The sequence below is a fragment of the Gobio gobio genome (assembly GCF_949357685.1).
Source record: "Gobio gobio genome assembly, chromosome: 10".
NCBI lineage: Eukaryota > Metazoa > Chordata > Actinopteri > Cypriniformes > Gobionidae > Gobio > Gobio gobio.
In genome coordinates this window covers 47,250,441-47,264,250 of record NC_137116.1, presented here as the reverse complement: position 1 = coordinate 47,264,250, position 13,810 = coordinate 47,250,441, and the positions used below count along the sequence as shown (strand labels likewise).

Here is a 13,810-nt window from a genome sequence, read left to right as displayed (position 1 = left end):
AGCTGGCGAAGTCTGCCAAAAACAGATCCATCTCGCAGTGAAAGTTTACTGCTTAAAAGCAGCGGATATCAACTCAAAATCAAGCTGACATTGAATGTAGTATCAATAGTGTTAGCTTTAGCCATTTAGCTAAGTGTTTGCATATACAAAACACTATTTGTGCTTATAGGATAAAAAATAGAATCAAAGCAGACACAAATATAGGTTAAATAAACTAGCTTTTTCAATGCAATCTACAACATGTGTTTTGGAACCACTGTGTATAGGTGCATCACACTAGACTTTAAGCATGCAAACTCAGTTTGAATATGAGCAACAGGATATGATGTCATGTTCCCGGGCTCCTGTACTGGAAAAATTAATCATCAATAGCAAATAATAATATATTATATACACTACCATTCAAAAGTTAAAAAAAATTTCCCACCAGAGATGCATTCAATGAATTAAAAGTGACCGTAAAGACATTTATAATGTTACAAAAGAATTCTAGGTTACACTTTATTTTAAGGTGTCCTTGTTACTGTATACATTTAAGTATTTCAATTAACTACATTGGTTCAGGGTTAGGTGCATGTATTTATGCATAAATTACTGTTATTATATTACAGTAAGTATTTTAAAAAAGTGTTACCGTAACTGTTTGCAACATTGATAATTATAAGAAACGTTTGAGCACCAAATCAGCACATTAGAATGATTTCTGAAGGATCATGTGACTAATGAAGCTGAAAGTACTTTTATATGTATGTTCGCATATGGAACATGAAGTGTGTGGCTCATGAAAACCATTCAAAATATTGAATAATTCAATTTGATCACAAATATAAAATACTTTGTATGAGTTACAGTCTATCTCCTCTAGATGCATGAACTGTCAGTGTGATGTTTGCTTTAAAGCAAGAGATCCTTTGTTTAGACAAGCAGGACTCATCAAGCAATTAGCACTGCACAGCAATACTGATGGCAGAAATCAGTAATTAATTCTTTATACATCACAAGCACTTATTACTGAAGAGATCTGAAAAGGATGAGTCCCATTTGCATGTATTAGTTGGCCTTATAAAGGCCTCATTGTGTTGCGTGTGTGTTTGGAGAGGAAGTGTGAAAAGCCGTAGGCCGGACCGAGCCGGGTTGAGACACGCCTGCATAAATCTAACACATCGCCTGCTCTTGCACCTCAGAGCCCTCTCTCCAATTAACTCATTTACCCACAAAGCAACCTGCCTCCCTAATTGGCTAATTGGCATCTTAATGACTTGACACACTGAACGTCCCCGCTTTATTTTGGCTGCGTTTTTCCTCTAAGTTCACAGAAGGCAGAGCCACCAACTGTTGACCCACCACGGAGAGGGAGGGTGAGCATGTGTACGCGTGTGTTTGTCTGGAGAACTTCAGTTTGAAATGTGAGAAAGCAGTAATTAGCCTTGCCAGCCATCTTGCAGCAGCTTTAATAGGAAATGAGACAGGGCCGAGCTGAGTGAGGGACGGAGGTCGCAGAGTAGCCAAACAGACGGGAGTCCAAAATGAGAATGACTGACGGGGAAGGAAAACGTAATACACCGGCTCGGTGGGTCACTGGGGCTAATAGAGAGACCGCAGAAGAAAGTGACAGCAAAAGGAAGAAAGGGCACACCCAGTTAATGTGGCATTACATCCTGCCTCCAACTTCATTGAAATGTCATTTTATATTAAAGTTTTCAGATAGCTGAAAGATGGCCCCAGACCAATTTCATCCATAACACTAGCGCATTATCTGCATTCTTAATATATCACTCTTAATATCTGTTTGTATGATTCATTTATTTCTCTTTTTGAGTTTTGTTTTCAATTTGCTCATCTCTCTCTTAATCATTCTTTAATTGTCACTATAAAAATACAATTTAGGATCAAAATATAGATTGTTTTCAATGACAAAAGTAATTAAAAACATATACATTTCAATATTACAATTATATATTATTGTGATATACAATTAGAATATAATATATAATTAGAAAAATTCAACCCCCATCCCACATTGTTTTAGTCCCCATGAGGAAAAACCCAATGTGTGCGTGAGAAAGAGAGAGAGTGATTGAGTGAATGAAATGAAAACATTAATATATGGCCCAATTTACCTCCTGTTTTTGAGGTGTGGCTTCCACAGGATTCAGGGGCTGAAACTGTACCTCAGTCCAGCTCCGGGTTATTTGCTGCCAACAACAAAACAAAGTTAAATATAATACCAAGTTATCATATTTCAAAATATACACCCATAAATGAATGCCATTACATATAATTTAGCTCCCCTGTCCACATTGTTTGTTTGAAAAAAGCAACCAAAAAAAGTCTAAATTGTTCTTAATTAGTGCGTGCAAGTCAACCTGCACAATATTTGTATATGTTATGATGTAGTATACAATACAAATAAATGATGTAGTGATTAATATTTCAGGACTGCAGCAGTTAAACTAAACAACACTCCTAAATGGGTGGGCATTCAAAGTGGCCTCCTGTTACCATTAGTGCTGCTGCAAGTCTGATGCTCTTTGGATGTATGATTGACTCTGTGAGATGCCTGATGGGGCAGCACAGTGTAATGGCCCATTGCTAGATGGGCGTCTTCCTTCAGTGAGGCAGGGATGTAGCATTAGTTCCACTGAGTGAGTCAACCATCTGCCTGGCATTAACCCCAGAACCCTCCTTCTCTTTACAGGCTGGACAATTTGCTTAATATGGCCTATGGCGTTAAGAGGTAATTAAAACTTCACCGAATGCCAGATGTCCATGTTGACAGTATGATTTCTATCCTGTTTTTTTCCCCTTTTTTTGAAAATCACATGCATTCAGTTCAGTTCAAGGTTTTTCCTTTCCCTTCAGTTCTTTTGCTTTACCTCCTTGATTATGTTTGATTTCAATCTACCAGTCAGTAGCCCTTAAAAGTAAGTGTAAGTATCTTTTATAATTTGTAGTGTTTGATTATGAATTTTTTATGAGTTCCGTTTTGGTATTTTGTGTTTTATTGTGTGTAGCTCCTGTTTTGAGGCGTGGCTCCCACAGGATTCAGGGGCTGAAGCCGTACCTCCGTCCAGCTCAGGATTACACACTGCCAACAATTTGACAAATTGATGTATATTCCCAATGCATTAAGTCTAACAGCTAAAACGCATGGAGAGATAGAAGGCTCTTACGATTTTCGTCTTACCTCTTCTTTGTTTCATTTGTTGGATTGAGCTGGTCAAGAGCGAGACGGAGGGGGTGACAGCTCGCCTGGATCCCTGCAGGAAATGTAGTGTTTCACTGCAGGTTTAGGAGCCTCTGATCAGTTGGGTTTGCTCATGTTCTTTTTGCTTTGTGCTGCTGTGGATGTAGTGAAAAAGGCTTCTTTTGAACATGTTTTAGTGCTTATGACATTTTGTTGCATATTTTAGTATCTAATGAAACACTTTGATGTCCCTCGAACACCAAAGACTTAAGGCTAAGATAGAGGGAGTAGCATGAAAGGTTGTGCATTGTGCAAGTTTCTTTTTTCTTTTACAGACAGCTCTCTGTAAAGACGAAAGGCACCGTATTTACTAGATTTCTTCTCTTTCTAGAAAAGTCTGTTGTGTTTCAGCGCTGGCTGATCAGAATGAATTATTCGAACGATTGTTATGAGAAAGAAAAAGTGCTTTTTTGGCAAAATCGTGCGACAATAAAACAGGATATGCAAAAGAGGTGCCTTTCAAAACAAATGACGAGACGAAAGATTCCTTTTTATTTACACTCGGTGCGATCAGCTGTCAAATAAATCCGTCTGCCTCAAGAGAGGGAGAATTTAGGGGAGATGAAACCGACAGGGGGTTGGGGAGGCGTCGTGCTCACAGAGCTGGCTGTAGAAGGTAATTAATGAACAAAGCCCAGTCTGAAGAAGTGAGCATCACTAGGTGAAGGTGGGCAGCTTGGAAGGGTGGGATGGCTCTAGGTCAGTCGCTTGTTGCTATGCAACTCCTCGTCCAACTGTTCGCCTTAGTTCGAACAACAGACAGCTCTCGGCCCTGCCCTAGCAGTCACCAGACACCTTTGTGTCAGCAATACGCTAGTCCGACCCTCACCCGCTTGCCCACAGATGACTGGCATCCAAATTACCAGGAAGCCATATTCGATGAATAATGGCACTGGAGACGTTATTTACACAGAAATACCAGCATAATTGAAGTCATGAGATGGTTGCTTGTCACACGGCGTAAAGTGAGCCGACTTACCATTATACCCTTCATTTACATAATGAGACGCAAGCGACAGGACACAAAAGCGAAAGAGAGAGACAGATGTATTGACTCTGCCAGGACGAACAGGCTAAAACGCAGATGAAACGTCTGAGTAATTCTTGGCAGAACAAGAAGCAGGGAATTGGCCGGCCCTGTAGTCCGTGCAGTGCTATCGATCACAGTCACACACTGCGGAGCGGCAGAGGGTGTGGGTGGAATACACTCTGTTCCCCGTGCTAGCTGGCTGAAAAGCACCGCTTCCATTTTCTGCTCGCTGGCAGCTTCCTATCCCCCTCCCCAAACCTCTCGGATTCGAAGACGTCGGCGGCGGCGGCGGCAGCAAAGCGGAAATCTCAATTAAAGCACACCCAATAATGCCTATAGTCATTCCTTGAGAGGTGGCACACAAAATGAACCTTTTATCCAATTTACCTTTTATTTAAAGTGGAAATTTTCCTTTAAGCGGAAAGGCAATTAAGTGAAATCAACTGAGCATTCAAATCTCTGTATCATGAGGGAGGAAAAAAAGAGAAGAATGGAAAGATTACAAGGAGAATGAGAGCAGATTTACTCGGTTGCATGTGAAATCTCTGATGAATTTCGAAGGTATTAATGTGCAGAGTTCCTGTAATTTAGTTCCCCAATAGAGCTCGTGCACATGACACTTCTGCGTGGCCCCCCGCAGCCGGCGCCGGAGCGCAGCCTTTTCAGTTTCTCCGGTTGCCTTCCGCCTGAAAAAAAAAAAAAGGAGCAGATATTTGAGACTCCAAAGTGATAGATTGAAAAAAATTTTTGCTAGCGTAACCATTGAAGAATTAGAGGTTTGGCTAGACTCACGCATCTTCCTCACTCTCTCTCTCTCTCTCTCTCTCTCGTCCTGCAGGTTCTCCCCCATCACCATCGATAGCATGACCAGTCTAGTAGGGATGAATATCCCCGGTCACACAGGAACGGGCTGGTGCATCTTCGTCTACAACCTGTCCCCGGACTCGGACGAGAGCGTCCTGTGGCAGCTCTTCGGACCGTTCGGCGCGGTCAACAACGTCAAGGTGATCCGCGACTTCAACACCAACAAGTGCAAGGGGTTCGGTTTCGTCACCATGACAAACTACGACGAAGCGGCCATGGCCATCGCCAGTCTGAATGGGTATCGGTTGGGTGACCGTGTCTTGCAAGTGTCTTTCAAGACCAACAAGACCCACAAGTCCTGAACTCCCCTCCCATCACTTGTGTAGCTCCTTACAGCTCATCTAATACTAAAAACCCACCTCTGCCCACTCAGCTACTCAAAACAGGAACACACCCAACCAACAAACCCACAAAAAAAAGAACTGGATATGGCTTATAATATAACTTTGGACCTATAAGCCAATGTTGCCTAAGTATTACAAAATGACAAATTGAGAATATTCATTATTTGGAGACCCTGGAAGTGGTACAGGGATTCTGTTGTATATCTTTTTGAGTTCTCGTGGTTGTCTTTCCTTTTTTCTTTTTTTTTTCTCTGTAAACAGTAGCAAAACCAGACCGCCCTTATTTTGAAGAAGAAAATGTCCTTCTTTAGATCGAACTCTCTTGGTGTCGATTCAGGATTTTTTCTTTCTTTTTTAAATCCGGATCCACTGTCGTTAGAATAACACCTCCCTGGTAAGAGAACGGGAGGGGGCTCTTTTTAAAAAAAGAAGAAGAAAAAAAATCGGTGATCATTCATTCATTTGTTTTGGTGTAAATTGTTAGAGAACCCCAATGAATTGACAGGGATGAGGCCATCCCTTTTCTCTAATGCAGAAGATGTTTCTAGCATAGTTTTGGTTTTGTACTGCAAACAAAACACACGTCTGTCCTCACGGGGGATTCAGGGGGAAGGGGCGAGGGAAGGGATGGGCTAGCGCTCCTGATGACACGTTGCGTCAAAAAAAAAACTACACACACACTGTTGCCAAAGAGAAAATCTCTTTGCTTGAAAATGCGTTTAGAAAAAATGAAAAAATAAAGAGAAAGAAGATCTATTTTTATAAATAATGATTAAAATAATTATTGAAGAATTTTTACAAGAATCTGGATTTGAAAAAAGAGAAAAATATTTTGACTGGCTAATTAGGGACGGGGGGAGGGGTCAGGTGCCACCTTGTCTTGTTCGTTCTGCCGTGGTACTTTTTAGGATCCAAGGTTGTTTGTTTTTCGGGGAGAACCGGATTGGCGATGGAAGAATTTTGTAGATGGAAGAATTTATCAAGGGATGCAAATTCAGGCAGGTAATTTTTCATAGCAGTAATTATTCAACAGCGATACCCAATAGGAGAGGGAGAGGGGTCTTCCCAGGCCGACTACATCTTCAGAGTCAAGAGCCCAAAGCAAGGCCACTCATCGTCCACTCGTTTACTTTAGACCATCCGTCTTTGGGATATAAGTAATAAAGATACATGCGCACACACACACACACACACACGCACGCACGCAAGCACACATACACACACTTCTTTCTCCATTCGGACGACATGTACATGGTTACGTTTCATTCGCTATGATTTCGTGATATCGCATTCGAGATGTACTTCCTTTAGCGATCAACAGTAGGTGCTATATTACATGGTTCACATATCTTAAATATCCAACTTTGTTGTTCTTCGTGTTGTTTAGAGAGAAAAAAAAGAAAATTTCGATGTTGGCATTATATTAAGCTGCTGTTTTTCTTCTTCCGTTCCGACGTTTATTCTTTGGCAATCGTCGCCGTTGGCCGGCGTATGGTCTGGAGAAAGCCCAGATAAACAAATTCGGGCCTTGACGACGACGACGTTCCTTTGGCTTGCTTACTTCTAGGTTATTTGCTGAGTGTACAGCGTTTGTCGAAATTCAGCGATAATTAGCTAGTTCTGTTAGTCTAGTATTCGTTTCCTCAAAGGATCTATTACGACTGTGTCTTTCTTTGTTGTGTACAAATAGATAATATATAGTCAACATTTTCTGTTCCAATATCTATATCTATCTGAGTTGTCACTGTTTTTCGTTTGGGATTGTCTTTTTTCATATGAAAACTTTATGAAGTGATGGTTCAGTTACTTAGAAAAACTTGTGAGGAATCCTGTTTAATATGTTGTCATGTCGCTTGTGAAGATAAAGAAAAAACGCAAAAAAAGTACTGAAAAATTGGATCGATTAATTTCATTTACTGCCGCAGCAAAAGAAATCGAACAAAAAGCTTCTTGAGAAAAATCTGTATTTATTTATTGATCGATTGATTGATTGATTGATTGATTGATTGATTGTCTCATTGATTAAATTATTTATTTATCTCGATTATTTATTTATTTACTTATGTTGTCTGTGTTTTTGCGTGATTCTGGTACAGGGAGGGGGGGTCTTTCTGAGCTAAAGGGAACAAACGACTAGGGGAGACGCTCTTCCATTAGTCCTGTGCACTGAGAAATTTTAGTACATTTGTGCTTTGTACCAATATATCAAAATTACAATATAAAAAAATCTAAAAGTCAAAAACGAAAAAAATGTCAAGAGGGTTGGTGAGGCTCTTCCCTTATTAATAGAAACAGTTACTCGCTATGCATAACCTAGCCGATAGTTCAATTTGCTATTGCTTTTTTCTTGTCTTGTTAAACATAAATCTTTAAATCTTTTTCAATAAAGTTTAGTCTTAATAGAATGTTATAACAGTTGTTCTGGTTCAATATAACCTGTGATAAGTTTGTGTAGTTTTAAAAGCCACTTCCCGCCCTCCCTCCACACACTACCGTTGCTTTGTGATTAAACTTTATGCAAAAATGTGGGTCTGAAATGTAGTTTCTCATGGATCTCGACAACGTTCACGTCAGGCTTTGCTGCCCTAATTTGATTGATTGATTGATTGATTGATATGTGTCCATTGTTTTAGTATGATTCATCAACTCATCTGAACTGTAACCTTCATTTGAACCACATTGATACTCCAAAAAAAAAAAAAGAGAAAAAAAAAAAATATTGACTCTGATTGTACTGGTTGAACAAAAATAGCTATAGCAGATAATATTTGATAGATGACACCTGTTATATATTTTCTAAGATATAGTCTATTTTGAGAGGTAAACTTCCTGAATGGAGAGCTCGGCTCTTGATAAGAACGGTGTGAATGCTGGAGAACGAAAAAACTAAGTCACGTTCATGAGCAGTCTTACATTCCTCCACCTCTAATGCCATCCATCCTCCTCTGCTCCGTCTCTAAGGGGGCGGTGGCACGGCCCTTCTCAAACCCCGCTGCGGCTGGGAGTTTGAATTATGCAACGACCCCAGTAGAATGTTGTTCTGATGTACGAACAAATTTCCTGCATTACGTCCTCCTCTTTTGGTTAATGGCATCACCCTCCGCGTGTCTGAGCGTGGATGACTGCACGGGAGAGCGTCTAGGACGCGCGAGAGTTTGCGGGGGTGTTGGAAACGCGGGGCCGTGCCTCTATAGTGCGTGCCCATATCGCAGTGTCTCTCCCCCTGTAGCGCCTTATAGTGGCAGCCTGCCAATAGGAACCCATCAGCCAGTAGTGTAGGAGGGAAGGCAAAGTGAGGAACAAGGCTCTTGTCATAATTCATTTTCTCCTGAAATGTGTTTGTTTACTATCTGAAAAATCTATAAATCTTTAAAGACAAAAAAAGATGAAAAAAAGAAAAAAAAAAAGTTCACCTGACCAAGCTGGTCTCTCCTACTTACGTTATTACTTATCTATCGATTATTGATTATTGTTACTATGATTAATATTATTCTCATTATCCTTATTCTTATTATGAATCAAATTACTGCGATGAATGACTTCATGTTATCCTTGCTAGTTTAGGTCATTTCTGAAACTGGAAACAAAATATGGAAAAAAATACTTGCTGTAAATGTTTTTTTCTTTTTCATAAAACTGTTGTGTTTGAATTATTTGTACTTTTGAATGTTGGGACAATAAAATAAGGTGTTGAAAGCTGTGTGCTGCCATGTCATGTTCCAAAAAAAAGAGGTTTGCTCCTCGCGTAACGAGGTGATTTAACTAATACCGTGATATTTGAAATGTATGCAGGAAGTTTCATTTTCTCAAGACCCCGAAGGCACCAAATGTCACTTGAGCTGCAGCTTTTTGATAAGAGTTTGATCAGTTATCGCAATGAGCGTGAATGCCAGCACAAAAGTTGAAATTCAGAAAGAGGCACGGAAACTTCCAGCAGGTTATTACATTAAAGCATATCCTCTCGCAGGCTGTAATACAAAACAGACAGATGTGATGTAGTGAGGCATGAGAGTACAGCGCCCCCTGTGTTCTTTCTGGAGAACTGGCTGTCTTTCAAATACTACAAGCATCTCTGCTTTAAAAAACATGCACATGGTTTTTGTTAATTAAAAGTTTCATGAATACATCAATGGTACTACGATATGATTAAATATGTATTACACAATTATAAGAACAATATGATTAAAAGGATGTGCACTCACATGAGAGGAAGACTCCAGTAATAGTAGTCTTCTAGAAAAAGCTGTTTTCTTTTGTATCCTGGTATTAATAAAACAATGATGATTCGTGGTATATAGTTCTTTCAGCTAGTGCTCAAGACATTTTTCAAAAGTACGTCTAAACAGAAACAATGTAGTGCCAAACACAATACAATCTCACGACAGTATAACTCTACTACAAGGACAAAATAAAATGAGGAATTACATTTTAATTGAGGTAGCAAACAATTCGAACGTAACATTAAAATAATATGAAAACCAAAGAAACCGATTGCAAAGCAAATGTAATTTTTACCAAGAAAACTTTGAATTATGGCTTCATAAAGTCTCGTCAGACTGATAAAGATGTTATAAAGGCTTTATAGACAGATAAACAAACAGATGTTTGAAATGTCGAAATTTGTATCTCATAAATCTATAAACTAAAGTCGAAGAACACTGAATTCCCCCAAATTCAATTACCTGTGCTAAATTAAACAAATTCAAATTCCTTTCATTTCAATTAAACTTCCCAGGTACTTCATTCCAAATTCCAACTTAAAATAGTCGAAAAATAACCAGATAAACCAACAGCTTTTGTTATAAAGCAGAAGCATTTAGTAAACAAACTTTAAGCATGCATGCAATCAGGTGTCAGTACAAAGTGCAAAATCGATAGGATGAAGAACCAAATGGCCCTGCCCCAAATGGCGCCCTAAACACTCATGGTCTCCCAACGAGTCCGCACTTTTGTGACGTAACGCCACGTTGACTGTCGGCAAAAGTGCGCATCGAGGGCGCATATCGACCGCAAAGGGGGCGCTCGCGAGCACCCTTCAGAGACCTTAAATGACAAATGGCTAAAAAAAAACCTACGGTCTTGTGTAAGCCACTGTAAGTCCACAAGATCGAAAGTGCATATGAAGTGTGCCATTTGGGACAGTGCCATTTGGGACAGAACTAAAAAGTAAGCAAATATAATGAATTCAATTATCACCCTTGAAACAAAATATACAGCCATATTCACCTAACAAACAACACTTTATGCGTAACTTGCCTGCTGGGGCATTTATTATGTCAAAATGTGGCTTAGGATTCATTAAAGTACATTAGTATGGATGTGGGTGCTCTGACTCACCATATGGATGGTTGGGCTCGGTTTGTGGCCTGTGGCGTCGGGGTGGGCAGGGCTTAATGGTGGTCTATGTCCTTGGGGTGGGCAGGGCCCGATGCTGAGCTGAAGGGCGAAAGGGACAAGGGGTGTGATAAAGCCATCCGGTCGTTCCAATTCTCTTCACACCGTTAAGGATTTAATGAGGCAAAAGCCCCATGAAAGAAGAGAATCGGCATCATGAGTCATCCTGCCTCCTCTTTAAAAATTCCTCTACTACCCACAGTCTCCTAACAAAAGCTGGAGATCTGATGCGCCCGATTCTGAATGTAACTGATGGGGCTGATATCTTTATATCATTACACGACAGCTTCACCTCGTGAGGTATCTGCTTTGGAAAGACATGGCAGATGAGTGATGCACACATCCGCCGTTTGATTGCCATCTTCCGTAAACATCTGGCTGGATGCCATATGTGAAAAATTTGCATGTTATGCAATGCAAACTCAATCTCTCACAATCTGACATACATTTTCTCTAAAGATGAGGAGTTGCATCATTCACCATGAAACAGTACACAAATATATTCAACAGCTACACAGATCTCTCTTGAAATGAACATATGACTGTACACACCTGTGGCATCCTTCATACATTAGTCAGTGCCGAATATCTAACGATTAGTGTAGAAAGGTATTAATACTGATGTCACACTTAAAAATATCAAACTAAATGGCATCGGCAAACAGATGATGCCGTTACATTCCTCCATAAAAAGTGTGCTTGTGCTATATTTTTTTAATAAATGGCACTTGCTTTTGTTATTTTGTTGTATTAATGTATTTGCATTATATATTTTTAATTGACTTAAATGTTCTAATATAATATAATATAATGAGAGCAAACAAGATGGGCATGAATTAAATTTAATTAAATTTAACGCAATATTTACTCAAAATTACTGAAGGCCATTTCCTTCTTGGAATAAAAAATAGAAAGGTAATCACAACTTACTTTCTTTTACATTTTTATAAGTGCAACTTTACATTTTAAAATTATGTTATGACTTTATATACCACAGCTACAACTTTATTGCTCATCATTTGCAAGGGGGCTTTCTTGTAATTGTGAACACACATAAAATGTGCATCAATCATTTAAGAATTTGGAATAAACAGAAAGGAGAGCTGCCCCTTCTATTGCACAGCCGAATATCTCAAAAGAGCTAAATACAACCCCAAATCAGAAAAAGTTGGGACAGTATGGAAAACGCAAATAAATAAAAAAAGAAGTGATTTCTAAATTTACTTTGACTTGTATTTCATTGCAGACAATATGAACACAAAATATTTCATGTTTTGTCTGGTCAACTTCATGTCAAATATGCATCCTTTCCTGTCATTCAGACCTGCAACACATTTCAAAAAAAGTTGTGACAGTAAAGCATTTACCACTTTGTAATGTTGCCATTCCTTTTCACAACACTTAAAAGACGTTTAGGGACTGAAGACACTAAGTGATGAAGTGTTTCAGGTGTAATTTTGTCCCATTCTTCCTGCAAACAAGTCTTAAGGTGGGCAACAGTACGGGGTCTTCGTTGTCGCATTTTGCGCTTCAAAATGTGCCACACATTCTCTATTGGAGACAGGTCGGGACTGCAGGCAGGCCAGTCAAGTACCCGTACCCTCTTCCTCCGCAGCCAGGACTTTGTAATGTGTGCAGAATGTGGTTTTGCATTGTCTTGTTGAAATATGCATGGACGTCCCTGGAAAAGATGTCTTCTTGAAGGCAGCATATTATGCTCCAAAATCTCTATGTACTTTTCAGCATTAATGGTGCCTTCACAGAAGTGCAAGTTACCTTTGCCAAGGGCACTGACACAACCCCATACCATGACAGACCCTGGCTTTTGGACTTGTTGCTGGTAACAGTCTGGATGATCCTTTTCTTCTTTGGTCCGGAGCACACGGCGTCCATTCCTCCCAAAAAATACCTGAAATACTGATTCATCTGACCACAGTACACGTTTCCACTGTGTGATGGTCCATCCCAGATGCCTCCGAGCCCAGAGAAGTCGACGGCGCTTCTGGACACTGTTAACATAGGGCTTCCTTTTGACACAGTACAGTTTTAACTGGCATTTGTGGATGTAACTACGTATTGTGGTACTTGACAAAGGTTTGCCAAAGTAGTTCTGAGCCCATGTGGTGATATCGCTTATAGATGAATGACGATCTTGATGCAGTGCCGTCTGAGGGATCGGAGATCACGGTTGTTCAGCTTAGGCTTGCGCCCTTGTCCTTTACGCACTGAAATTCCTCCAGATTCCTTGAATCTTTTAATTATGTTATGCACTGTTGAATGTGAAATATCCCAATCTCTTCCTATCTTTCTTTGAGGAACATTGTTTTTAAACATTTCAATAATTTTCTCACGTATTTGTTGGCAAACTGGCGATCATCGCCCCATCTTTGCTCCTAAAGGATTTGGCCTTTCTTGGATGCTGCTTTTGTACCAAATCATAATTACAATCACCTGTTGACATCACCTGTTTCAAATCACATCATTTAACCATTTTACCTCATTACTAGCCCTAAATTTCTCCTGTCCCAACTTTTTTTTAAATGTGTTGCAGGTCTGAATGACAGGAAAGGATGCATACTTACAAATGACATGAAGTTGACCAGACAAAACATGAAATATTTTGTGTTCATATTGTCTGCAATGAAATACAAGTCAAAGTAAATTTAGAAATCACTTCTTTTTTTTTTTTTTTGCGTTTTCCATACTGTCCCAACCTTTTCTGATTTGGGGTTGTATTACGTGATTAAACAGCCTGGTCCATTTACTATAATAAAAATTTAATTGAACTACAATGTGCATTCAATGAAAGAAAAATACCTTTTACATATATCCATCACAGAGGGCAACTTACCGTTTAGTTCTGACTTTCTCACCCCTCTCAATGCTGAGCAGTCCATTAATTCTGCAATGAGGAAGAGCTGGGCAGCTGCA

The 13,810-nt window shown here is 39.6% G+C and overlaps 1 protein-coding gene across 2 annotated transcripts in view; it reads left to right on the top strand.

Moving 5' to 3' along the window:
• Positions 1–9,178, top strand: part of elavl4 (ELAV like neuron-specific RNA binding protein 4) — a 91,067-nt gene extending 81,889 nt beyond the window's left edge. For both annotated transcript variants that reach the window (XM_079827844.1, XM_079827845.1), the window contains exons 7-8: positions 2,699–2,737; positions 5,116–9,178. In XM_079827844.1, the coding sequence (XP_079683970.1) occupies positions 2,699–2,737; positions 5,116–5,443 (367 nt within the window). In that variant the 3' untranslated portion in view covers positions 5,444–9,178. The remainder of the gene's footprint in view (positions 1–2,698; positions 2,738–5,115) is intronic.
• The last annotated feature ends 4,632 nt before the right edge of the window (positions 9,179–13,810 follow it).